The sequence below is a fragment of the Canis lupus genome, chromosome 32 (assembly GCF_048164855.1).
Source record: "Canis lupus baileyi chromosome 32, mCanLup2.hap1, whole genome shotgun sequence".
NCBI lineage: Eukaryota > Metazoa > Chordata > Mammalia > Carnivora > Canidae > Canis > Canis lupus.
In genome coordinates, this window is record NC_132869.1 from 19,816,248 (window position 1) to 19,843,201 (window position 26,954).

Sequence of the window (26,954 nt, forward strand, 5' to 3'; positions counted from 1 at the left end):
CAGATCCATCTAGATAACACCCAGATCAGCATAAATAACCCAGACTGCCAGAACAAATGTCACAACTAAAGACAGGGAAGAAGCCACAGTGAAGAAGATAGAAAGGGGAAGATGCCGTAAGGGAGCGGAACAGACATGGCGGTCAGTGGGGGAGCGGGAGCACATGGCACCCACAAAGGCGGAAAACAGACTTTCCCATCAGGGAGGGAGCCCATAAATGGGGAGGATGAGTTTCTGTAATATTTGCCTTTGATAGGGAGAGGGGCTAAATTTCATGAGTTCTTAATACCAGCGGGGCTAAGCCTGGAATTTTAAAACTCAGTGGGCTTGGCTCTGGGAGAGACTGGAGGGCATTAGGAAGCAGCGTCCCCGCAGGACAGTCTGTGCAGGTACTGCGTAGAACCAACAGCTTGCAAAAGCACCTGGGGTGGACAGGAGGGAGAGTGATTTGCTCATCTCCGAGTGTGGCCAGGAGAGCTAGCAAGCACAGGGAGAGGCCTCAGAAACAGAGGAGCTGGCAGGTGCCATTCCCCCAACCCCAACCCCAGCATCAACAACCGCCACCTGTGGGAAAGAGCACAGCAGACTCTCCTCTAACAACTTGCCAGCACCAAGGCCCAACCCCCCGCCCCCAAGCTTTGGCGGATCTGTCCTTCCCAGGCAGACTCAGGTCAGTCCTGGTCCCGTGGGCCCCATCCCCCAACACCAGCGCAAACTGTTAACCACATCTCCTGGACTGTGCATCTTGCAGGACATCACTTCCAGTAGCGGTGGGGGCAGGTCTCCTTTTGCGAGCAGACTACCACACACCTCAGGGCCCACAACAGGCAAAGGCAGCCTCTGCACACAACCAGACTGAAGGGAAACAAGGCCATGATTCAACAGTGGAGCATATACAACATACATAGGAGAGCCTCACAGGAACACCAGGTCCTGGGGACAGGGGACACTGTGTGGCAGGCCACTACAGGACCTCTTCTTCACAAAGCAAGAGAAGTATCTGACTTTCCTAACGCAGAGAAATAAACAGTCACAGAGAGTTAGACAAAATGAGAGACAAAGAAACATTTTCTAAATAAAAGATCAGGACCAAACCACAGATAGAGACCAAAGTGAAATGGATACAAGTAATGTGCCTGATAGAGAGTTTTCACAAAGATACTCACTGGACTTAAGAGTAGAGGACATCAGTGAGATCCTTAACAAAGAGATAAAAAAAAAAAAAAGAAAAAAAAAAAAAACAAAGAATATCAGCTAGTTGTTTTTATTCAAAAAGCACATTGCTTAAAGTCCGTGTCTTCTGTGAGCAAAACTTTTTAGTATGTGTGGTTATCTCTTTAGTATTACAATATGTTAGGGTTAGGGATTCCCTACTTCATTTTCTTATAGGTTTGAAATTTCCAACCTTTTTTTTTTATTCTTTTTTTTTTTAATTTTTTAAAATTTATTTATGATAGTCATACAGAGAGAGAGAGAGAGAGGCAGAGACATAGGCAGAGGGAGAAGCAGGCTCCATGCACCGGGAGCCTGACGTGAGACTCGATCCCGGGACTCCAGGATCGCGCCCTGGGCCAAAGGCAGGCGCCAAACCACTGCGCCACCCAGGGATCCCGAAATTTCCAACCTTTAAGTGAATTTGTAGACCAAATTCCAAAGGAACTTTTTGTGTAACCGTTCTTACAAAATGTGTTTGGTAAACAAACTCCTAAAATGAATTCCTAGAAGTGCTTTAGTATTTATCAAATAAATGACCGTTTCCCATAGGAAGTAAGAAAACTAAGGCTTCGTTTTATTACAACTTATAGAAAGTTGTGTGACAGGGCATCTTCTTTGCTTCCAGGGAGTGGGATGGGTCACTGGGGGCTCGGGGCTTAGTAGAATTGTCAGCTTTACTCTGATATAACTCTGAGGGTAAGGGGCAAGAACTACATTTAAGGACATGTGTTCCTGTGCTCTATTATATAGCGTTATTAATGATTAAACTGGTCTTCACAAAATTCCTAGCAGTGAAATCTTGAAGTGCATGTACTAGGCTTATGGTAAAATTATTTGGTTAGTGTTTTAGTAACATATCATTCAAAGTGTTTTTGTTTGTTTTCCAGACAAATTGTAAGGTTGGTATGAAATAAAAATATCTAATGGTTAATTTCCCATTTTTGTTTTATGTTCTTGAGTCCTTTTCTGGTTATTTAAGGAGATTTAAAATCATTGCACTTTGGTCAGAAAAATAATATATATTTTTTAAAAAGAACCAATCAGAGATGAAGAACACAATAAGTGAAATTAAAAATACACCTGATGACATAAATAGCAGACTAGATGAAGCAGAAGAATGAATGAATAACGTGAGAGGCAGAGTATGGAAACTAACCAAGCTGAGCAAAGCAGAGGACAGAAAATTATGTAAATTGAGCATAGTCTTAGGGAACTCAGTGACTCCATTAAGCATAATAACATCCACATTATAGGGATCTCAGAAAAAGAAGAGAGAGGTAAGAGGGCAGAAAATTTACATGAAGAAATAATAGTTGAAAATTTCCTTACTCTGGGGAACAACACAGATATCCAGATCCAGATCCAAGAAGCACAGAGATTCCCACAAAAATTCAATGCAAGGAAGTCTACACAATACACATAATTAAAATGGCAAAGAGTAGTGAATAAAAGGTTTTTTAAAGCAGCAAGAAAGGGATGCCTGGGTGGCTCAGTGGCATCTGCCTTTGGCTCAGGTTGTGATCCTGGGGTCCTGGGATCATGTGGGTCGAGTTCCACATCAGGCTCCCTACAGGGAGCCTGCTTCTCCCCCTGCCTGTGTATCTCATAAGTGAATAAACAAATAAATAAAAATATAAAAAAATAACACAGCCAGAAAAAGAAGACAGTTATATACAAGTGAAACCCCATAATGCTGTAAGTGGATTTTTCAGCAGGAACTTTGAATATGTCATGTCATTCCCTTCTGGCCTGCAAAATGCTGAAAGAGAAAAATCTACAGCCAAGAATACTCTATCCAGCAAGGCAAAAAAAAAAGAAGATAGTTTCTCAGACAAAACTGAAGGAGTTCAGGACCACTAAACTAGTACTACAAGAAATATTCAAGGGAAACTTTGACTGGAAATTAAGACCATAAGTGGGATCCCTGGGTGGCGCAGCGGTTTAGCGCCTGCCTTTGGCCCAGGGCGTGATCCTGGAGACCCGGGATCGAATCCCATGTCGGGCTCCCAGTGCATGGAGCCTGCTTCTCCCTCTGCCTGTGTCTCTGCCTCTCTCTCTCTGTGACTATCATAAAAAAAAAAAAAAAAAAAAAAAAAAAGACCATAAGTGAGATTATGAAAAGTAAAAAATACAAAAGCAGTAAAAATAAGTATTTCTATAAATCAGTCAAGGGACTCATAAAATAAAAGGATGCAAAATAGGACACCATATACCTAAAACATGGGCAGAGGAGTAAAGAATGGTATTAAACTTAAATGACCATCAACTTAATACAGATTGCTATATGCAGAAGATGTTATATAGAAACCTAATGGTAAACATAAATAAAAAACAATGATATATATGCAAGGAATACAGAGTAAGGAATCTAAGTATATCAAAGAAAGTCAACAAAACATGAAAAAGAGAAAGAAAGGATCAGAGAATATAGAAACAACCAAAATCAAGTAACAAAATAGCAATAAATACATATTTATCAATATTACTTTGAGTGTAAATGGACTGAATGCTCCAGTCAAAAGACACAGGATGACAGAGTGGATAAAAAACAAAAACAAAAACACGAAAAACAAGACACATCTATATGCTGCTTACAAGAGACTCATTTCAGACCAAGAGAGACCTGCAGATTGAAAGTGAAGGGATGCAGAAACACTTATCATTCAAACAGATGCCAAAAGAAAGCTGGGGTAGCAATATTTACATCGGACAAAACAGACTTTAAAACAAAGACCAGGGATCCCTGGATGGTGCAGCGGTTTGGCCCCTGCCTTTGGCCCAGGGCGCGATCCTGGAGACCCTGGATCGAATCCCACATTGGGCTCCCGGTGCATGGAGCCTGCTTCTCCCTCTGCCTGTGTCTCTGCCTCTCTCTCTCTCTGACTATCATAAATAAATAAAAATTAAAAAAAAATAAAAAATAAATAAAATCTAAAAACAAACAAACAAAAAGAAAAACCAAAAAACAAAGACCAGGGCAGCCCCAGTGGCTCAGTGGTTTAGCGCCACCTTCAGCCCAGGGTGTGATCCTGGAGACCCAGGATCGAGTCCCACATTGGGCTCCCTGCATGGAGCCTGCTTCTCTCTCTGTGTCTCTCATTAATTAATTAATTAATTAATTAATTAATTAATTAAAATATAAAATAAAATCTTAAAAAAAGACCATAACAGGAGACAAAGAAGGACACTATATAATAAGAAAAGGGATGATCCAACAAGAGGCTGTAACAATTGTACATATTTGTGCACCCAACATAGAAGCTCCCCAAATACATTAAGTGGTTAATAACAAACATAAAGGAACCAATCAATAATAATATAATAATAGTAGGGGACTTTAACACCCCTCTTACATCAGTGGACACATTATGTAAACAGAAAATTAACAAGAAAATAATGGCTTTGAATGATGACACGATGGACCACATGGATTCACCAGATATATTCAAACATTCCACCCTAAAACATTAGAATACACATTCTTTCAAGTGCACAAAGAACATTCTCCAGAATAGATCACGTTAGGCCACAAAACAAGTCTTGACAAATTCAAGATGATCAAAATCATACCATGCATCTTTTCTGACCACAATGCTATGAAACTGGAAATCAACAAGATTTGTGCTCTTTCCAGAGCACAAATATATAGAGGTTAAATAACATGCTACTAAACAATGAGTGGGTCAACAAAGAAATCAAAGAAGAAATTAAAAATTACATGGAAACAAATGAGAATGAAAACACAATGGTCCAAAATCTTGGGATGCAGCAAATGTGTTCTAAGAGGGAAGTTTATAGCAATACAGGCCTACCCCAAGAAGAAAGAAAAGACTCAAACAACCTAATCTTATGCCTTAAAGGCATAAGCTAGAAAAAGAACAAACATAACCCCAAAACACAGAAGGAAGGAAATAATAAAGATTAGAGCAGAAAGAAATGACAAACTAAAAAAAAAAAAAAAAAAATGAAACCAGGAGCTGATTCTTTGAAAAGATAACAAAATGGATAAACCTCTAACAAGACTCATTAAAAAAAGAAATAGAATCCAAATAATGAAAATTGCTAATAAAAAAGAAATAACACCACAAAAATCAAACAACTGTAACAGAATATTACGAAAAGCTATATGCCAACAAACTAGACAGCACAGGAAAAATGGATAAATATCTAGAGACATATAACCAACCAAACTAAAACAGGAAGAAATAGGAAATTTGAATGCATCAGTCACCAGCAATGAAATTGAAGCAGTGACCAAAAACCTCTCAACAAACAAAAGTCCAGGACCAGATGGCTTCACAGGTGAATTCTACCAAACAGTTAAAGAAGAGTTAATACCATTCTTCTCAAACTATTCCAAAAAGTTCAAGAGGAAGGAAAACCTCCAAATTCATTCTATGAAGCCAGTATCATCCTGATACCAAATTCAGATAAAGAACCACCAAAAAAAGGGACACCTGGGTAGCTCAGCAGTTAAGCATCTGCCTTCCAGCTCATGTTGTGACCCTGGAGTCCCAGGATTGAGTCCCACACTGGGCTCCCTGCATGGAGCCTACTTCTCCCTCTGTCTATGTCTCTGCTTCTCTGTGTCTCTCATGAATAAATAAATTTTTAAAAAACACAAACACAAAAAAGAGAAGTGCAGGCCAGGATCTCTCATGAATATAAATCCAAAAGTCCTCAACAAAATATTAGCAAACCAAATCAAACAGTATATTTAAAAAATCATACCACAAGCAAGTGGAATTTAATACTGGGAAGCAATGGTAGTTCAATATTTGCAAACAATCAATGTGATATATTTCATCAATAAGAGAAATTATAAAAAAACAGATGATCATTTCAATAGATACAGAAAAAGCATTTGACAAAGTACAACATTCATTCATGATAAAAATACTCTGCAAAGTAGGTCTCGAAGGAACAATATATTTCAACATAATAAAGGCCTTCTATGAAATACCCACAGCCAACATCATACTCCTTGGGGAAAACCTGAGAGTTTTCCCCATAAGTACAGGAATAAGACAAAGATGTCCACTCACCACTTTTATTCAACATAGTACTGGAAAGTGCTAGCCACAGAAATTAGATAACATAAAGAAATAAAAAGCATCCAAATTTGTAGGAAAGAAGGAAAACCCTATTTGCAGATGACATAATGCTGTATGTAGAAAACTTTAAAAATTCCACCAAAAAAACTACTGAAATCACTCATCACTTCTGGTAAAGTTGCAGGATATAAAATCAATGTACAGAAATCTGTTGCATTCCCATACACTAATAATGAGGCAACAGAAAGTAAAATTAAGAAAACAATTCCATTTAATAATTACACCAGAACAATATTTAGGAATAAACTAAAAGGATAAATGACCTGTACGCTGAAAATTACAAAACACTAATAAATTAAAGATGACACAAAGAAATGGAAAGACATATCCTTACGGGTTGGAAAAATAAATAATGTTAAAATGTCTGTACTACCCAAAGTAATCTACAGATTTAATGCAATCCTATCAAAATAGAAAACATCCTATGCAAAATAGGATTGTTGCATCCTATTTTGCAACAATCCTATGCAAAATAGAAACAGCATTTTTCACAGAACTAGAACCCTAAAATTTGCATGGAACTACAAAAAATCTCAAATATCTAAAGCAACCTTGAAAAAGAAAAACACACACACACACAAAAAAAAAAAGAAAAAGAAAAAGAAAACCACCAAAAAAACACAAAAAAAACAAAACAAAAAAAAACCCAGAGATATCAAATTCCAGATTTCAAGTTATTATCACAAAGCAATAGTAATCAAAACAGTAGGGTACTGTCATAAAAATACACACATAGATCAATGATAAAAAAAAAGAAAACCTAGAAATCAATCCACAATTATATATTAGACAAAGAAGAAATGGATATACAATAAGAAAAAGAAAGTCTCTCCTACAAATACTGTTGGGAAAACTAGACCACCATATGCAAAAGAATGAAACTGGACCACTTTCTTTCACCATATACAAAAATAAATTCAAAGTGGATTAAAAATCTAAATGTGGGGATCCCTGGGTGGCTCAGAGGTTTGGCGCCTGCCTTTGGCCAGGGTGTGATCCTGGAGTCCCGAGGTCGAGTCCCACGTCAGGCTCCCAGCATGGAGCCTGCTTCTCCCTCTCTCTCTCTCTCTCTCTCTGTCTATCATAAATAAATAAATCTTGAAAAAAAAATAAAAAAATAAAAATATAAATATAAGACCTCAAGCCATAAAAATCCTTGAAGCACTCACAGGCAGTAGGTCTCTGACATCAGCCACAGCACCATTTTCCTAGATAGGTCTCTTCGGGTAAGGGAAATAAAAGCCAAAATAAACTATTGAGACTACATCAAAATACGAAATTTCTGCACAGGAAGGAAACAATCAACAAAACTAATAGCCAATGTATGAGTGGGAGAAGACATTTGCAAATGACATATCTGATAAAGGATTAGAATCCAAAATATATAAAGAATCGATCAATACCCAAAAAACAAAAAATCCAATTTAAAAATGGGCAGAAGGGCATCCACCCTGGGTGGCGCAGCGGTTTGGCGCCTGTCTTTGGCCCAAGGCACGATCCTGGAGACTCGGGATTGAGTCCCACGTCGGGCTCCCGGTGCATGGAGCCTGCTTCACCCTCTGCCTGTGTCTCTGCCTCTCTCTCTCTCTCTCTCTCTCTCTCTCTGTGTGTGACTATCATAAATAAATAAAAAAATTTTTTAAATTTAAATTTAAATTTAAATAAATAAAAATAAATAAATAAATAAATAAATAAATAAATAAATAAATAAATAAATAAAATGGGCAGAAGGGGTGCCTGGGTGGCTCAGTCAGTTGGGAGTCTCCCTTCCGCTCAGGTCATGGTTCCAGGGTGTCTGGGACCAAGCCCCACATCAAGCTCCCTGCTCAGCAGCAAGCCTGCCTCTTCCTCTACTGCTCTGCCTGCCTGTGCTCTCTTGCTGTCAAAAAAATATATAAAATATTTTGAATGAATGAATAAATAAATAAACAAAAATGGGCAAAAGACATGAACAGACATTTCTCCAAAGAAGACATCCAGATAGCCAACAGACACATGAAAAGATGTTCAACATCACTCATTGACAGAGAAATGCAAATGAAAACTACAATGAGACATTGCTTCACACCTTTCAGAATGGTTAAAATAAAAAACAGAAGAAACAACAAGAGCACGGATGTGGAGAAAGAGGAGTTCTTGTACACTGTTGGTAGGAATGCATATTGGTGCAGCCCTTGTAGAAAACAGTATGGAGGTTCCTCAAAAAAAGATAATAGAATTACCTTATGAACCAGGAACTGCACTACTAAGTATTTGCCTCCAAAATACAAAAACACTAATTTAAAGGATACATGCAACCTTATGTTTTTTGCAGCATTATTTACAATAGGCAAACCATGGAAGCAGCATAAATGTCCATCGATAGGGGATCCCTGGGTGGCTCAGCGGTTTAGCGCCTGCCTTTGGCCCAGGGCGCGATCCTGGAGTCCCGGGATCGAGTCCCACGTCAGGCTCCTAGCATGGAGCCTGCTTCTCCCTCCTGTGTCTCTGCCTCTCTCTCTGTCTATGATAAATAAATAAATAAATCTTTTTAAAAAAATGTCCATCGATAGAGGAAAGGATAAAGATGGATTATATATATATATATATATGGGTAAACACACACATTTTCTTTATCCAATGTAAATATTCCAAAATAAATAATTTTGTACAACAAAGGAAATATATATATATATAATGAGGAATATATATATATATATATATATATATATAAATAAAATGAGGAAATATATATATATATATAATGGAGTATTATTCAGCCATATAACAGAATGAAATCTTGTTGTTTACAATGACATGGATGGAGCTAGAGAGTATAATGCTAAGCAAAATAAGTCAGAGAAAGCAAATATCATATGTTCTCACTTCCATGTGGAATTGAAAAAACAAAACAAAGGAAAATAGAGAAGGAAACAGATTCTAACTATGGATAACAAAGTGATAGTTACCACAGAAGAGGTGGGTAAGTGAATGGGGAGAAAAGGGAATGGAGATTAAAGAGTATACTTATCATGATGAAAAAAATTAAAAATGATAAAAATATTTTTAAAAATAAAAAATATGTTAAAATATAAATTGGTTGTATTTCTACACAGTAATAATAAGGCAGGAGAAACAGAAATTAAGAATCTCATTTACAACTGTACCAAAAAGAATAAAACACCTAGGAATAAATTTAATCCAATGATGTTAAAGACTTGTACTCTGAAAACCATAAAATATTGATGAAACATATGAAAAGGATACAAACAGAAGGGAAAATATTCCAGGCTCATGAACTTGCAGAATATTATTAAAATTTCTAAAGGACCCAAAGCAATCTATAGATTCATTGCAATCCCTATCAAAATACCAACAGTATTTTTCACAAAACTAGGACAAATACTACCAAAATTTGCACGGGACCACAAAAGACCCCAAATAGCCAAAGCAATCTTAAGAAAAACAAAACTCAGGTTTCATAATCCCACACTTCAAAATACACTTCAGAGCCATAGTAATCCAGACAGTATGGTAGTGGCACACAAACACACAGGTCAACAAAATAGAAGGTCCAGAAATAAACTCATGCCTATATGGTCAATTAACATAGGACAAAGGAGGCAAGAATGTGCAATGGGATAAAAGACAGTCTTTTCAATAAATGGTGCTGGAAAACCTTGACAGCTACATGTAAAAGAATGAAACTCAACCACTTTTAAATACCATACACAAAATAAACTAAAAATAGACTAAAGACCACCATGTGAGACCTGAAACCATAAAAGTCATTAAAGGGAACACAGGCAGTAATTTAGGTGACATTGTCCATAGAAACACTTTTCTATACCTCCTTGGGCAAGGGAAATGAAAGTAAAAGTAAACTATTGGGACTACATAAAAATAAAAAGGCTTTGAAATCAAAACGACATGGTAACCAATTGAATGGGAGAAGATATTTGCAATTTGCAAATCTGATAGAGGGTTAATATCCAAAATATATAAAGAACTTAATGCAACTCAACACCAAAAATACAATGATTTAAAAATGGCCAGATGACCTGAATAGACATTTATACAAGAAGGCAGAGAGATGGCTAACACATAGGAAAAGATGCCCAACATTGCTTATCATCAGGGAAATGCAAATCAAAACCACAATGAGGTATCACTTCACACATGTCAGAGTGGCCAAAATCAAAACACAAGAAACAAGTATTGGTAAGGATGTGGAGTAAAAGAACTCTTGTGTGTTGTTGGTGGGAATGTAGGCTGGTAAAGCCATTGTAAAAACAGTATGGAGGTTCTCCAAAAAATTAAAAATGGAACTACCATATGATCCAGTAAAACACTGCTGGGTGTTTACCCAAAGAAAATGAAAACACCAATTCAAACAAATACATGCACCCCGTTTCTTGGTTGAGGGGAGTGAGAGGGGAGGAGAGAGGAGGGAGAGAGAGAATCCCAAGCAGGCTCCATGCCCAGCAAGGAGTCCAACATGGGGCTCAATCTCACAACTATGAAATCATGACCTGAGCCAAAATTAAGAGTCAGTTGCTTAACCGACTGAGTCACCCAGGTGCCCCTGCACCCTTATGTTTATTGCAGTATTATTTACTATAGCCAAGATACAGAAGCCACCTAAGTGTCCTTCCATAGATGGACGGATAAAGAAGAAGTGGCATATATACAGAATGGAATGATATGCAGCCATTAAAAAGGATGAGGTCATGCCATTCGTGTCAGCATGGATAAAACTGGAGGGTATTATGTGAAGTGAAATAAGTCAGAATGAGTAAGAAATCCATAGGATTTTACTCATATGTAGAATCTTTAAAAAGTGAACCAACAAACAAAAGCAGAATCATACATAAACACAGAGAACAATCTGATGTTTGCCAGAGTGGGGGAAGGAGGAGATGGGGAAAATGGATGTGGATGAGTGGGAGATACAGGATTCCGGTTATGGACTAAGAATAATAAAAGGCACAACATAAGGACAAAGGAGGCAACAATATACAACAGAGAAAGAAAAGTCTGCAATAAATGGTGCGAGGAAAATGGGACAGCTGCATTGGAAAAGAATGAAAAGACCACTTTCTTTCACCATACACAAAAATAAACTCAAAACAGATTTAAAACTCCTATAAGAAAACAGGCAGTAATCTCTTGACCTTAGCTACATATTTATGAATAGGTCTCCTAAGGCAAGGGAAACAAAAGCAAAATAAACTATTTTGACTATACCAAAAAGCTTTTGCACAGCAAAGGAAACCATCAACAAAACAAAAATCAACCTACAGAATGGGATAAAACATTTGCAAATCATGTATCTAATAAGGGGTTAATATAAAAAATATACAAAAAACTTATGCAACTCAACACCAAAAGAACAATCTGATTTTAAAATGGGCAGATGACATGAATAGACCTTTATCTAAAGACATACAAGTGGCCAAGAGACACACGCAAAGATGCTCAACATTACTAATCATCAGGAAAATGCAAATCAAAACCACAGTCAGATATCACCTTACACCAGTCAGAATGTCAACTATCGTTCAACTTCAAAAAAAAAAAAAAAAAAAAGGTATCCAAAAAAATGACAACCTGATGATAGACTTCTCCATGGCAGCCACAGGAATCAGAAATAATAAAATGCTTCCAAATGATCAAAGAAAACTGTTGCTCTTGCATTTGGTTTCTAGCTAAATTTTTCAAGAATTGAGAGCACCTGGGTGGTACAGTCAGTTAAGCATCTGACTCTTGGTTTCAGCTCAAGTCGTGATCTCAGGGTTATGAGACTGGGCCCTGCATTGGGCTCTGCACTCAGCATAGAGTCTGCTTAAGATTCTCCCTCTCCCCACCCACCTCCCCCTTCCCCATACCTCTCTTCCCCATACTCATACTGTCTAATAAATAAATAAATCTTAAAAAAAAATTATTCAAGAATTGAACTAAAGACTTTTTCTAGGCCAAAGAGTGGGGGACTTTGGGGTAACAAACCCTTTATGAAAAGTCTACTAAAATATATCCCACATGAATAAATGAACCTGAATACAGATGGAAGAAGTGATATATACATGAGAGAGAATGGTTAGCAAAAAATTGGTAGAGCCTGGTAAATCTAAGTGAACATGAACTGTATAAAACCATGATAAATAATGTCTACTTTGGAGGTACATATTAAAAGTTAAAACATGTCAGAAAATAATAATAGTAATAGGGCCATCAGAATTATAGTGTTTCAAGATCCTTGCATTTGTTTGAGAGTGTAGGAATCTTAACTTTGGGCATGAAGTCAAACATGAAAACTGAACTTTTAAGGTTAATTGCAAAAGAATCCAAAGAAAATATATGAACTCCAAAGTTGTAGAGGGAAAATAAACCAAAGAAAATTATCAATTTAGTAATATACAAGAAAAAAGAGGAAAATGACTGAAGAAATCAGATTAACATATAACATACAGGATGACAACAGAAACAAATCAAAGTTTTTTACTAGTTGAAATATATGGTATGAACTAAACTTACTGGAAAGATTGGGGTTTTTTTTTTTTTAAGTTTTTTTTTTTTAATTTTTATTTATTTATGATAGTCACAGAGAGAGAGAGAGAGAGAGGCAGAGACACAGGCAGAGGGAGAAGCAGGCTCCATGCACCGGGAGCCCGACGTGGGATTCGATCCGGGGTCTCCAGGATCGCGCCCTGGGCCAAAGGCAGGCGCCAAACCGCTGCGCCACCCAGGGATCCCAGATTGGGGTTTTTTAAATCCAGTTCTGTATGCTATACTACATTCAGAATTCAAAAGGGTTGAATTTAAAGAGATATGAAGTACAGTGACCAAAGGAAGCTGGGGTAGCCATATAAATACCAGTTAAAATGGACTTAAAAACAAAAGCATTATAATTGAGTCACTTAACGAGAAAAGATTTAAGACACCAGAAGATGATTTTAAACTGCTATGCACCTAATAAAATTGATTTGTTTTAAAAAGAAATGAACTCTAGGAAAATTTTGACAAATCTAACATAATAATGGTATATGTTTATCACATACTATTACATATGTTTATTATGTTTTATTAGATATTTATATCTAAGATAATAATGACTAAATAGTATTTATCCCAGTAACACAAATGTAGTAAAATTAGAAAGTCTATAAATGTAACAGACTATATTAACAGATTATAAAGGATTCAAGAAAGCCATAATATCTCAATTATTGTGGAAAAAAAGTTTAATAAAATTCAGTACCTTTACAAATATGCACAAAATATTAGCAAAACCAGAAATAGAAGGAACAATTCATACCCTGATAAAGAGTAGCTACTAAAAAGTTACAAGCTTCATTCTTGATTGTTCTCTTTAAAATGAAAAACAAAAAGATTTCAAACATACTTCTTTCAACTATCAACTAGTTAAACAGAAAAACAGTAAAGACAGCTTTGAATAACACAAGGTTAACTTCCATGACATAAGGAAGCTGGATCCTAATAAATAGAAATACATAAGTCTCAACACGTGTAAAAGAATTCATTTCATACAGATCATAATCTTTTAACATAATACAATAAAACTAGCAGTAAATGCAAAAATATATATAATAGAAAAATAATATAGTTCAGGGAGCAGAGTGGGTCAGGTATTTTTTTTGGGGGGGGTCAGGTTTTTTTTTTTAATTTTTATTTATTTATGATAGTCACACAGAGAGAGAGAGGCAGAGACACAGGCAGACGGAGAAGCAGGCTCCATGCACTGGGAGCCCGACGTGGGATTCGATCCCGGGTCTCCAGGATCGCGCCCTGGGCCAAAGACAGGCACCAAACCGCTGCGCCACCCAGGGATCCCGGGGGGGTCAGGTATTATGCATGAGTCGATAGCTCATCTATAAAGTTGGGTAATGGATGCATTAGGTTCCTTATAATGTTTTATTTTGTATGTGTTCGAAGGGTTCTATAATTTAACAGGTGGTAGGCAGTGAAAGTACTATCCAGAGAAACATTTGTAGTTTTAAATGCTTATATTATATATGAAAGAACAGGCTAAATGTTAATGAACTAAGCTCCCAATTTAAAACAGTAAGAAAGATAATAAACCCAAGAAGAGTGGAAAGAGATAATAAAATTAGAAGATTTATGAACCAGAAAAAAAAGATATAATAAGGAGGATCAAAAATCAAGTTAGTCCTTTGAAAAGACTTCAACAATACAGACTTCAACAAGATTGATTAAGAAAAAAAATAAAGGCAATGATAAGTACATAAAATTAGAAATTAAAAATGGTACAGGTATCTACAGATCCTGCAGAAGTTTTAAAACATTTTAATACCCTAAAAAAGTTATGCCAGAAAACTGAACACTGTGATGAAATAGATAAATATTCAGAAAATTATAACTTATCAGACCAATGGAAAAAGAATATACAAAGCCTGAAAAGACCTACAGTATTAAATAAATTATACAAGGAGCTAACAATCTTCCCTTAAAGGCGAATGCATGCCCAGGTTACAGGTGAGTTCTATCAATCCTTCAAGAAACTTATCGTAGCCTTACACAAACTTCTGTACAAGAGGAAGAAAAGTTCCTCTAACTCATGAGGTCAATTTAACCATGATACCTATACTAGACAAAGGGTGTAAGAAAGAAAACCAGGGGTAACTCTCATCCAAGAGATTATTGCATAATCTTAAATTGTGGTAAACCAAATCAAGCAAAATATATCTCAGATAATAATGACCAAACAGTATTTAAACCAGCAACGCAAGGTTAGTAATAAGGTAGTAAGTTAGAAAATCTATAAACGTAATTCAACAGATTAACAGATTAAAAAGCATTCAGGAGGGCCATTTCTCAATTATTGTAGAGATAAAAATTTAACAAAATTCTCACTTTTACAAACACACACAAAAAGTGTTAACAAAACCAGAATAGAAGGAAGTATCCGTAACCTGATAAAGTATAGCACTAAAACATAGCAAGCATTATCCTTGATTATTCCCTTTAAAAATCAAGAAAAAAAGGGTACTTAGAGTCCTGGGCTCACCTCCTCCCAGGGACACACCAAAAACCAACAGGGCTTGCATCCATGAGACCTACAAGGCTATAACAAGCTATAACGGTTCTTAAAGAGCTCAAACTCACTTGTCCCAGAGTGCAACACAGAGGCAGCCAACTGAGAGGTGCCTGGGCTTTATGTGAATGAAGCTCATTTGCTTTTTTTTTTTTTTAAGATTTTATTTATTCATGAGAGACACAGAGAGAGAGGCAGAGACACAGAGAGAGGGAGAAGCAGGCTTCTCACAAGGAGCCCGATGCAGGACTCAGATCCCCAGACCCAGGATCATGCCCTGAGCGGAAGGCAGATGCTCAACCAAGGAGCCACCCAGGTGTCCCTCATTTGCTCATTTTAAAGCACTGGCCTGAAGGGCAGGCATCTAATTAGCACACATGGAGAGCCCCGTAGGCCAGTGGGAGCCATCTTCACATTCCCCCTGTGCCATGCTCCAGAGTGCTAACGTCTCCCAGAGTAGAGCTTTACATGTCTGGTGCCCTGTTTTTTTTTTATGAATGCCATCCAGGGGATTCCCCATAATTGCCTAGCTCTGGTGACCAGGGGGGCTTGTGTTCCGAGGTCCTATGGGATTATAACAATCAGAGACAGTTCTTAGCAGGTTATCATCCCCAGGGTGCTGGACAGACAGTGGAATGAAACACCCCCCAGTCTTTCTATGAAGGAGGCCTATTTGCTTGTCCTGGGGCTTCATGAAGCCTGGGGAGAACACTTTAGGTTTGGCACACAACCGGAGGCCAACAGGGGTGCTGTGGAGGCTCTAGGCCAGTGGACGCCATCTTTGTGTTCTTCCTCTGCTTTGCTATGACTTACTGGTATCTCCCAGAAGGGAGCTTTTACATTCATCTGGAGCCCTATTTTTTCCAGCTGCTGCCCAGGGACAACACCTCTAGATTGCCTTGGCTTTGGTGACCAGCAAGCCTTTATCCATGTGGTCCCACAGAACTGTATGCATATATTTGCATACTTTAAAAGCTGCTGTCTGAGGATCTGGCTTCCAGTATGCCTGAATCTAGCTACTGACCAAGATCCTTCCCTTTTGGAAATGAAAAACACCCTCAACTAATGGGAACCATAAAAATAAAATAGGCTGTTTGGACAATCACAAAAGGTTGAAAGAAAATCAAAAGCTTGTGGGCATGGTTGAACATAAGGATCATTTCCTATTCAAAGCCATTCCTTCAAGGCTGCAAGAGGTGGCTGTTTTATCTAATTTACAGAAACCAACACAAGGAGTTCAGAAAAATAAATAGAGAAATATGTGTTAAAAGAATGAGATAACCTTAGAAAAGGCCTTAATGAAAAAATAAAATTGTTTAAAACAGAAAAAAAAAAGATCTTAATGAAATAGAGGTTAAGTAATTTACCTTATGAAGAGTTTAAAGTATTGGTCATAAAAATGCTCACCAAACTCAGGAAATGAATGAATGAGCACAGTGAGAACTTCAACAAAGAGGAAATATAAAAAAGTAGCAAATAGAAGTCATAGAGTTGAAGAACACCATGACTGAACTGAAAAATACACTAGAGAGGTTCAACAGCAGCCTAGATGAAGCAGAAAATAGCATCCTTTAACTTAAGGACAGGGCAGTGGTATTCACCTAATCAGAGCAACAACAACAAAAATAAATAGATAAAAATTTTAAAAATGAAGATAGCTTAGGGACATATAGATTAACATCAAACAGACTAACATTTGCAGTATAGGGGTCCCAAAAGGAGGTGAGAGATAAAGGGGGAAAAAAAGTTAAAGAAATAATGACTGAAATTTTTCTAACTTGGGGAAGGAAACAGACAAACTAGGTCCAGAGAGTTCCAAAGAGACCCACACCAAGACATGTTACCATTAAAATGTCAAAAGTGGGGGCACCTGGGTGTCTTGCTCAGTTGGTTAAAAGTCTGACACTTGATTTCAGCTCAGGTCATGGTCTCAGGATTGTGAGATCTAGCCCTTTGTTGGGCTGTACGCCTGCTTAGTATTCTCTCTTTCCCTCTCCCTTTGCCCATCCCCCCTTCCCAATAAAAATTTAAAAATTAAATTAAATGTCAAAAGTGAAAGACAAGGGGAGAATCTTAAAAGCAACATGAGAAAAAACAACTTGCTGTGTAGAAAGGGACCCCAATAAGACTAACAGCTGTTTCCAGCAGAAATTTTTACAGGCCAGATGAGAATGGCATGATATATTCAACACATACAGGAGGTCATAGCTAGAGAAGTAAGACAAGAAAATAAATTAACAGAGACAAACCAAAAAACAGACTCTTATTATAGAGAACAAACTGAAGGTCACTGTAGGGGAGGAGAGAAGGGGATGGGCTAAACCGGTAATGGGGATTAAGGAGGGCACTTGTTGGGATAAGTACTGGGTGTTACATGTAAGTGATGAATCAATTAAATTCTACTCCTGAAACTACTACACTATATTGTAACTAACTAGAATATATATATATATATATATATTATATATACATGAATGACACAGAGAAAGAGGCAGATACATAGGCAGAGAGAGAAGCAGACTCCCTGCAGGGAACCTAATGTGGGACTTGACCCACTGAGCCACCCAGGTGACCCTAGAATTTAAATGAAAACTTAAAACAACAAAAAATATATAATAATTGGAAATTAAACAAAACTGACATTTGCAAAGGAGATGTAGACAGATTATTAGAAATAATGAGAATTCAACGAGATGACTGGATATGGTAAAATGAAAAAATCATTTCTACACACCAGCTGTAAACTTTTTAAAGATTTATTTATTTATTAATGAGACACAGAGAGAGAGAGAGAGAGGCAGAGACACAGAGGGAGAAGCAGGCTCCATGCAGGGAGCCTGACGTGGGACTTGATCCCGGGTCTCCAGGATCAGGCCCTGGGCTAAAGGCGGCGCTAAACCGCTGAGCCACCCGGGCCACCCCATTAGCAGTTTTTAAAAAGTTTTAACACAGTATCATTTATCAATTTATCACTTAGGAACAAAAGTAACAAAAACTAACTATTTAGGAATAAATATAAGGAAATAGGTGTAAGAAATCCATGGAGAGGAACCCTGGGTGGCTCAGTGGTTGAGCATCTGCCTTTGGCTCAGGCGGTGATCCCACAGTCCTGAGATCAAGTCCCACATCAGGCTCCCCACAGGAAGTCTGCTTCTCCCTCTGCCTATGTCTCTGCCTCTCTGTGTGTCTCTTACGAATAAATAATCTTAAGAAAAAAGATTATTATTATTATTTTATATATAATTATTATTATTATTTCTTAATAATCTTAAGAAAAAAGAAATCTATGGAGAGAATTATAAACCCTTACTGAATGATACTAGATAAATGGAAAGATGTAATAGTCTTCATGGATTGGAAGATTAAATTCTCTCCCAATAGCCAATGCACTGAACATATCATAGACTGTTCTTTTTAAAGGAAACTGACAAGGGCCATGGATAGCCAAAATAAAATTTGTGATGGTAATGGTTTAGGGGAGGTGGTTTAGGTAGTGAAGGTTCTTGCTCTACCAGATACCAAGATTTATTTTATTTATTTATTATTTTTAATGATTTTATTTGTGAAAGAGGCAGAGACATATGCAGAGAGAGAAGCAGGCTCCATGCAGGGAGCCCGATGTGGGACTTGATCCCAGGACTCCAGGATCACACCCTGCGCCAAAGGCAGGTGCTCAACCATTGAGCCACCCAGGCATCCCCCAAGATTTATTTTAGAGCTATGCTAATTAAGACAGTGTAGCATTAGCTTAAGGGTAAACCGAATGACCACTAAACACATGGTTTAGGAAAGGTAGCATTGTAAATTACTGAAGAAAAGAGGATGCTAGGACATTCAGTTATTCATATGGAAAAAAATGAAACTGCATCTCTACCAAGCACCACAAATTGTAAAAAGTACAAGACAAAAAAAAATCAAAGCTTTTAGAAAACATAGGAAAATATCTTTGTGACAGTGGAATTGAAAAGGATTTTTTAAGTGAGGAAGTTCACAGAAAAGAACTAGAAAAGATAGATAATAATGTTTCAACTAAAATTAAAACTTAGTTTGTTAGAAGTTACTACAAGACATCAGCACCAAATGCAGTTTGCAAATTTTGAATGGATTTTGGTCTTCCAAAAAAAAAAAGGCTATATGAAAACACTGGAGCAACTGGGAACATTTGAACATGGGCATATGAATGTAAGTGATGGAATTTTTAATTTTTTTATATATAATACTAGTATTATGTGTATGTAGGAGAAGGTGATTAAGAGATGAATGATTTATTTATGGATAAACTGTTGTGATACATGCAATTAACATACAAATTTAGCATAACCTATAAAAGTTTATATATATATATATGTTTATATATATAGAGAGAGACAGCAATATATATTAAAATGTACATGGCAAAATATTCATTGTTGGATCTAGATGAAGTATATACCTATGTTCTTTGTACCATTATTTCAGATTTTGTGAATGTTTGCAATTTTTTATTTTATTTATCTTTTTAAAGATTTATTTACTTATTTGAGAGAGAATAAGTGGAGGAGGCGCAGAGGGAGAGACAGAAAGAGAATCCTCAAGCAGACTCTCCAATGAGCACAGAGCCCAACACAGAGCTCAACGTCCCTGAGATCATGACCTGAGCCAAAATCAAGAGTCAGATACTCAACCGGGTCATTTATGCACCCTGCAAATTTTAATTAAAAAAAATTTTTAGGGGGCTCCTGGATGGCTCAGTGGTTGAGCGTCTGCGTTTTGTTGAAGAGACTTTGTTTTTCTCATTATATATTCTTGTCTCCTATGGTGTAGTGAAGGAAATTATCAACAAAACAAAAAGATAAACTATTGAATAGGTGAAGATATTTGCAAATGATCTACCTGATAGGGGTTATATATACTTAATATATAAAGTATATCAAGAACGTATACAACTCAATACCAAAAAACCCCCCAGCAGTCCAATTTAAAAATGGGCATAAGATGTGAATATACATTTATCCAAAGAAGACATACAGATGGCCAACAGACACATGAAAAGATGCTCAGCATCACTCATCATCAGGGAAATGCAAATCAAAACCATAATGAAGTATCACCTCACACCTGTCAGAATGGCCAAAATCAAACCACTAGAAATAACAAGTGTTGACAAGGATGTAAGAAAAGGGAACCATTATGTACTGCTGATGGGAATGCAAACTGGTGCAGCCACTGTGGAAAACAGTTTGGAGATTCTTCAAAACTAAAAATAGAACTACCATATGATCCAGAAATTCTACAACTGGATATTTACCCAAAGAAAATGAAAATACTAATTTGAAAAGATACATGCATCCCTATGGTTACTGCAGTATTATTTACAATAGCTAAGATATGAAAGCAACTAAAGTGTATATCCATACATAGATCAATACATAAAAATGGTGTAGTATGTAACTTATGTGTATATATATATATATGCACACACACATACACACTAAGCCATATTACTCAGCTATAAAAAAGAGTGAAATCTTGCCATTTGCAACAACATGGATGGATCTAGAGAGTTTAATTCTAAGTGAACGAAGTCAGAGAAAGAAAATGCCATATGGGGATGCCTGGGTGGTTCAGTGGTTGAGCATCTGCCCTGGGCTCAGGTCGTGATTGTGGGGTCCTGGGATCAAGTCCCTTCATCAGGCTGTCCGCAGGGAGCCTGCTTCTCCCTCTGCCTATGTCTCTGCCTCTTTCTCTGTGTCTCTCATTAATAAATAAATAAAACCTTTTAAAAAAAGAAAATACCATATGATTTCACTCATATGTGGAATTTAAGAAACAAAACAAATAAATGAAGAAAAAAGAAGAAAGCAAACAAACAAACAAAAAAACCCTGACTCCTAAAAACAGAGAATAAACTCAGTCTGATTACTAGAGGGGAAGGGCAGAGGGGTGAAATAGGTGATGGAGATTAAGGAGTACACTTGTCATGATTAGCACTGAGTAATGTATAGAACTGTTCAATCACTATATTGTACACCTGAAAGTAATATAACACTGTATGTTTACTGGATTTAAAATTTTAAAACTTAATAAAAATATGTTTAGAATTTTAAAAATGCACCTCTAAATGACCAGTGCACACACACACTCCATGTATGTGTGTATATGTGTGTATTCATTGGACCCCATAAATTTGAAAATACAGAAACTGCACTTTTAAAATTTAAATTCCAGTTAGTTAACACATGCGTACTATTAGTTTCAAGTACAATTTAATGACTCAACACCTACATATGACACCCAGTGGTCATCACAAGTGTCCTCTTTAATCTCTATCACCTATTTCACCCATCCTCCCACCCCCACCCTTCCAGGAACCCTCAGTTTGTTCTCTATAGTTCAGAGTCTGTTTCTTGATTTGCCTCTCTCTCTTCCCTGCCCCCCCCATAATCATTTGCTTTGTTTCTTAAATTCCACAAATGGTATTTGTCTTTCTGTGACTAGCTTAGTTTGCTTAGCATGATGCTCTCTAGCTCCATCCACATCATTGCACATGGTAAGATTTCATTCTTTTTGATGGCTGAGAATATTTCATTGTGTAATATATATACACCACATCTTCTTTATCCCCTCATCAGTCGATGGATACCTGGGCTGCTTCCACAATTTGGCTATCGTTGATAATGCTGCTATAAACAATGGGGTGCATGTATCCCTTCAAATCAGTATTTTTGTATCCTTTGGGTAAATACCTAGTAGCACAATTGTTAGATTGTAGGGTAGTTCTATTTTCAATTTTTTGAGGAATCTTCGTACTGTTTTCCACAAAGGCTGATGGCTGCACTGATTTGCATTCCCACCAATAGTGAAAAATGGACAATTTTAAATATAACCTTAAAAACTGTGTTAAGGTAATACTGTGATTTTGTAAGATAATATAGGTGAATGTCATCATGATCTTTGGACAGAGGAATTTGTAGTATTTTCACAGAATGGAATACTCTACAGCAAGTAGAACGAACAAACTACAATGCATGGAACAATATGAATGAATGTTGCATAATTCTGAGTGATAAGAGCTAGACACAAAAGAGTACACACTGTGTGATCCTATTTCTATAAAGCACAAAAGCTGGCAAAATCTATCCTGTCAGCAGTTAGTGGTTTCCCAGACTAGAATTGGGTACAAGGCCAGTTAGGGTGTTAGTGATAGCCTACTTCTGGTTACATGGGCAGGTTCACTTTTTGAAAATTCACTGAATTTTACAGTTATGATATGGATTTTTCTATATATGTATGTTTTACTCCAATAAAGGTTTATTTTTGAAAAAAATGAAGATACAGATATCCTGAATAGATCTATAATAGCTAAAGCAAATTGAGCTAGTATTTGAAAATCCACCTATTAAGGACAAACATTCCAGTAGCAGAAGGTCTTTCTGTTTAATTCTAACAGACCTTCAAGAAACAAGTTATTAGTATAGTAATACAAACTGCCAGAGAGGGATCCCTGGGTGGCGCAGCGGTTTGGCGCCTGCCTTTGGCCCAGGGCGCAATCCTGGAGACCCGGGATCGAATCCCACATCGGGCTCCCGGTGCATGGAGCCTGCTTCTCCCTCTGCCTGTGTCTCTGCCTCTCTCTCTCTCTCTGTGACTATCATAAATAAATAAAAATTTAAAAAAAAAAAAACAAAACAAACTGCCAGAGAAGAGCATTTAACTGTAAAGCCATATATGTACTGTTATTACTGTATATTATACTGTACATTGTTATAACTGTATATTATTATATAAGTTATTACTATATAATACCATTACTGTTATTACTACAAAGGACAGAATGAGGATAAACAGAAGAAATTATAAGGAGAAAAGCAGATTTACATTATCAGAGGCAGCATAATGTAGTAGTGAGAGTGAGACTCTGAGGGCCAGCCTGCCTAACCTCAGACCATGGCTCTGCCCTCTGTAGGCGATATGATTGAATCAGATTATTTAACCCCTGTGTGTTGTTCTCCATTCTGTAAAATGGGGGTAATACTAGTGCTTACCTCACAGGGCTATATAAAGATTATATGATCGATTATTTGCAAAGCGCTTAGAATGGTAGCCGGTACGTAACAAACACTATACATTTGTATAGCAAATCAAACAAATCTGGTGGGTTAAAGAGCCTGCCTTGTAAAGCAGTAAGCTTTTCAGGGGCTCATGCAAAGGCTGGAAAAATACCAGTTTGGGGTCTAGCAATCTTCTCAAACTTCAGTATGCATTCGGATCACATGGAAATCTTGCTAAAGTGCATGTTCTGAGTCAAAACCCTGGGTGGAATCTGAAATTCTTTATTTCTAAGAGAGGGTGCCGGTGCTGTGGGGCTCCTGTGGACTACAGCTTGAGGAGTAGAGATCTAGGCCTTTCCATATGGCTATATATACATCATGGCTTCAAAGATGCTTAGTTCTTATTTCTGATTATCAACTGGCAGTTGATTCTAAATTCTAAATATATTTCTCTTTCAAAACCAACTTTCGTCACCTCAATTAACTAATAATAATTTAAACACTAAAAGGATTATAAATTTATAGGAAGCTTGGGATGACTCTTTACACAAATGTGAATCTTCTCATAATGTAGTAATTATATGTGCTCTGTCTCTCTCTCTTTTTTAAATTCAGCTATCTTTTGGCTTTTCTTAAAGAAAAAACACTTATCACAAGAAATGTGAACAGTGAAATACAGCAGAGGCAGTTCCTGTGTCATTTTGGAATTCACAGTAGAGTCTATATTTGATATGATAAAGAAGATAAAGAAGATGTCACTTTAGATCTCCAGTAGGGAAGTGACAGAAGGAAAAGCTCCTGTGAGGGCAGGATAAATGACAAAGAAGGAAATGTCAGGCTTGAAATAAAAAGAAAAAATAAAGAACAATCATTTTTTTAAACTTTGAAGGTATGGTTCTGAGATGTGAAAGAGGTTAAAGAGTAGGACTAACATTGAGCAACATATTAATTCAACATGCTGAATAGGCAAATGAGACTTTGATGTATCAGAGAACCTGGTGAAGCATACTTCTGTGCATCCCCCTGGACCTCAGGTTCTAAAGACTGTTAACATGTGATCCAGAATGGAAACCTGAAGAATGGCTTGGTGCTTGGGGCTTTTTGACATTGTGGGAAATTCTGGATGATTTGGTCTGAGTTATATCCCATGCTTTCTTTCCTTTAGGGAATCCTCAGTAATGATGATTGACTTAAAGCCAAAGGGAACCCGCAGAGTTTCCTGGGGACTGGATGCACATAGGCAGCAACTCTGGGATTGTCCTGTGCAGAGTGTCTAAGGGCTTTGGCCATAGAGTGGCTCATGAACATACAACATAAAGCTGGGACTGTCCTGTACAGAGTATCTGAGGGCTTTGGCCATAGAGTGGCTCATGAACATACAACACAAAGCTATTGACACTAATTTCTGCTGTTTCTGTGGCCCACTTTGCAAATGCTCCCAGATCTGATAGAGCCAATGAGTAAGGAGGCAGTGGATAGGACATTTTATTTTTCTATTATTCTACTGTTTGAAGTCAACACGGAAAGTTCCAGACTATATATTTTGCTTTAAAAAGAAGAATATAGGAGAAGTGAGGGAAAGATGAGACTAGGCATTCAAAGTATATAATGCTACAGTTTTCTTTAAACTTGTGCTATTTTAAATAGTTTTAGTATTTTACTCACCACCACTGCACAGAGGTTGTATTTAGGGTGTTTCCGAAAAACTGGACAAATATAAGGAGTAAGGTCTAAGTTGGTGAGTGGGTAGTGAATATCTGTTCTCAGTTTCCTTTTCATTGTACCCAGAATGTCAAATCTGGAGAGAGAATAAATGTACGAAACATAAAGTAAGTTTGTAAACCATTCATGAATGAAGTCTACATACCTTGGTAAATTCCAATATAGTTAAAAATAATTTCTTGGAAAAATAATTTGGCACAGACCTGTACATAAATTTTTTTCTTATCTATGTGTATTTATAATCTCCACATCCACATGTGTCAGCTGAACTGAGACTGGTTATGCCAGAGGTGTGAGTCAGGAGGTGAGACAGTACAAAGTCAATCCAGGGAGAGGAGAAGATGGGGACAAAGCCAGGTTTGGCATCAAGGAGTAGAAAACACATTGATTGACTCAGCTTTTCCTTATCTTGACTTTAGCATGTGTCGTCTCAGCAGTGTCTCATTTTCCAACTCTCAGGTTTTTATATATCTTTAAAAAGATAAAATTTTCCAAAAATCTTGTCCCATTCTCTATTTGTTTAGATCAACAATTCCAAAATCTGAATTCCTATCAGAATCACCCTGGAGCTTTTTAAAAAATAAATTATGATGGTGCCTGGGTGGCTCAGTTAGGCACCCAACTCTTGGATTTCTGCTCAGATGGTGATCTCAGGGTCAGGAGATCAAGCCCTACATTGGGCTCTGAGCTGGGCATGGAACCTGTGTAAGATTCTCGATCTCTCCCTCTGCTCCTCTCGTCCCCCTCTAAATAAATAAATTAAGTAAAAAAGTCCATTTTCGAAAAATGGCTGAATGGCTGATTTAGGTCTGGGGCAGGGAAATTACTGTGTGAACCTGAGATATCCTCATGCTTTCAGCAAGACACCTTGTTTGCAAAAACTAAGGGAGTACCTACTATCTGACCCAACAATCCTGTGCCTACATATCATAGCAGAAGAAATGAAGATTTATACCCACATAAAAACCTATATTCTAATGTTTATAGCAGCTGAATTCATATCCGCCACAAATTGGAATCAACCCAAATATTCATCAACTCATGAATGGATAAACAATTGTGGTATAAGGAGTGCCTGGCTGGCTCAGTTGGTAATCCATGCAACCTCTGATGCCAGGGTCATGAGTTCAAGCCTCACAATGGGTGTGGAGCCTACTTAATTAAAAAAAAAAAAAAAAACACCCATAAGAGTGGTATATTCATGAAAGGGAATACTACATAGCAATAAAAAGGAAAGAACCACTAACTCACTAACAACATGAATTAATTTCAGAAACACTATGCTAAGTGAAAGAAGCCAAACTAAAAACAAAACAAAACAAAAAAAAAACTGCACATGGCATACATAACATAGGATATTCTGGGAAAGGCAGAACTATAAAGACAGGAAATCAGATCAAACCTTTCCAGGGACTGAGTGTGGGAGAAGAGGTGGATTATGAGAAAGCATGAGAAAACTTTTTGGGGTGATGGACAGAGTTCTATGTTGGCTCTGCTGGCTACATGACCATGCATTTGTCAAAAATTCATAGGACTACACACTTAAAAAAAAGTATACATTTTATACTTACAATTATACTTTAATAAGTCTGCATTAACTAACTAATGAGCTCAGAGAAGCAGGCTTAAAGGGGTTCCCACTGGCCAATTTTGAGCAATTTAAGCATAAAGAAGGATGATGATAGTAATGGATTTTAGGCACATTAATTTTTAAAATATCCATGAGTTCGGGCACCTGGGTGGCTCAGTGGTTGAGCATCATTGGCTCAGGTCATGATCCTGGGGTCCTGGGATTGAGTCCTGAATAAGGTTCCTCACAGG

At 37.2% G+C, this 26,954-nt stretch overlaps 1 protein-coding gene across 2 annotated transcripts in view; it reads right to left on the reverse strand.

Moving 5' to 3' along the window:
- Positions 1 to 26,954, reverse strand: part of USP50 (ubiquitin specific peptidase 50) — a 55,087-nt gene that overhangs the window by 13,222 nt on the left and 14,911 nt on the right. For both annotated transcript variants that reach the window (XM_072808479.1, XM_072808480.1), the window contains exon 6: positions 25,077 to 25,209. In XM_072808479.1, coding sequence (XP_072664580.1) covers positions 25,077 to 25,209 — 133 coding nt within the window. The remainder of the gene's footprint in view (positions 1 to 25,076; positions 25,210 to 26,954) is intronic.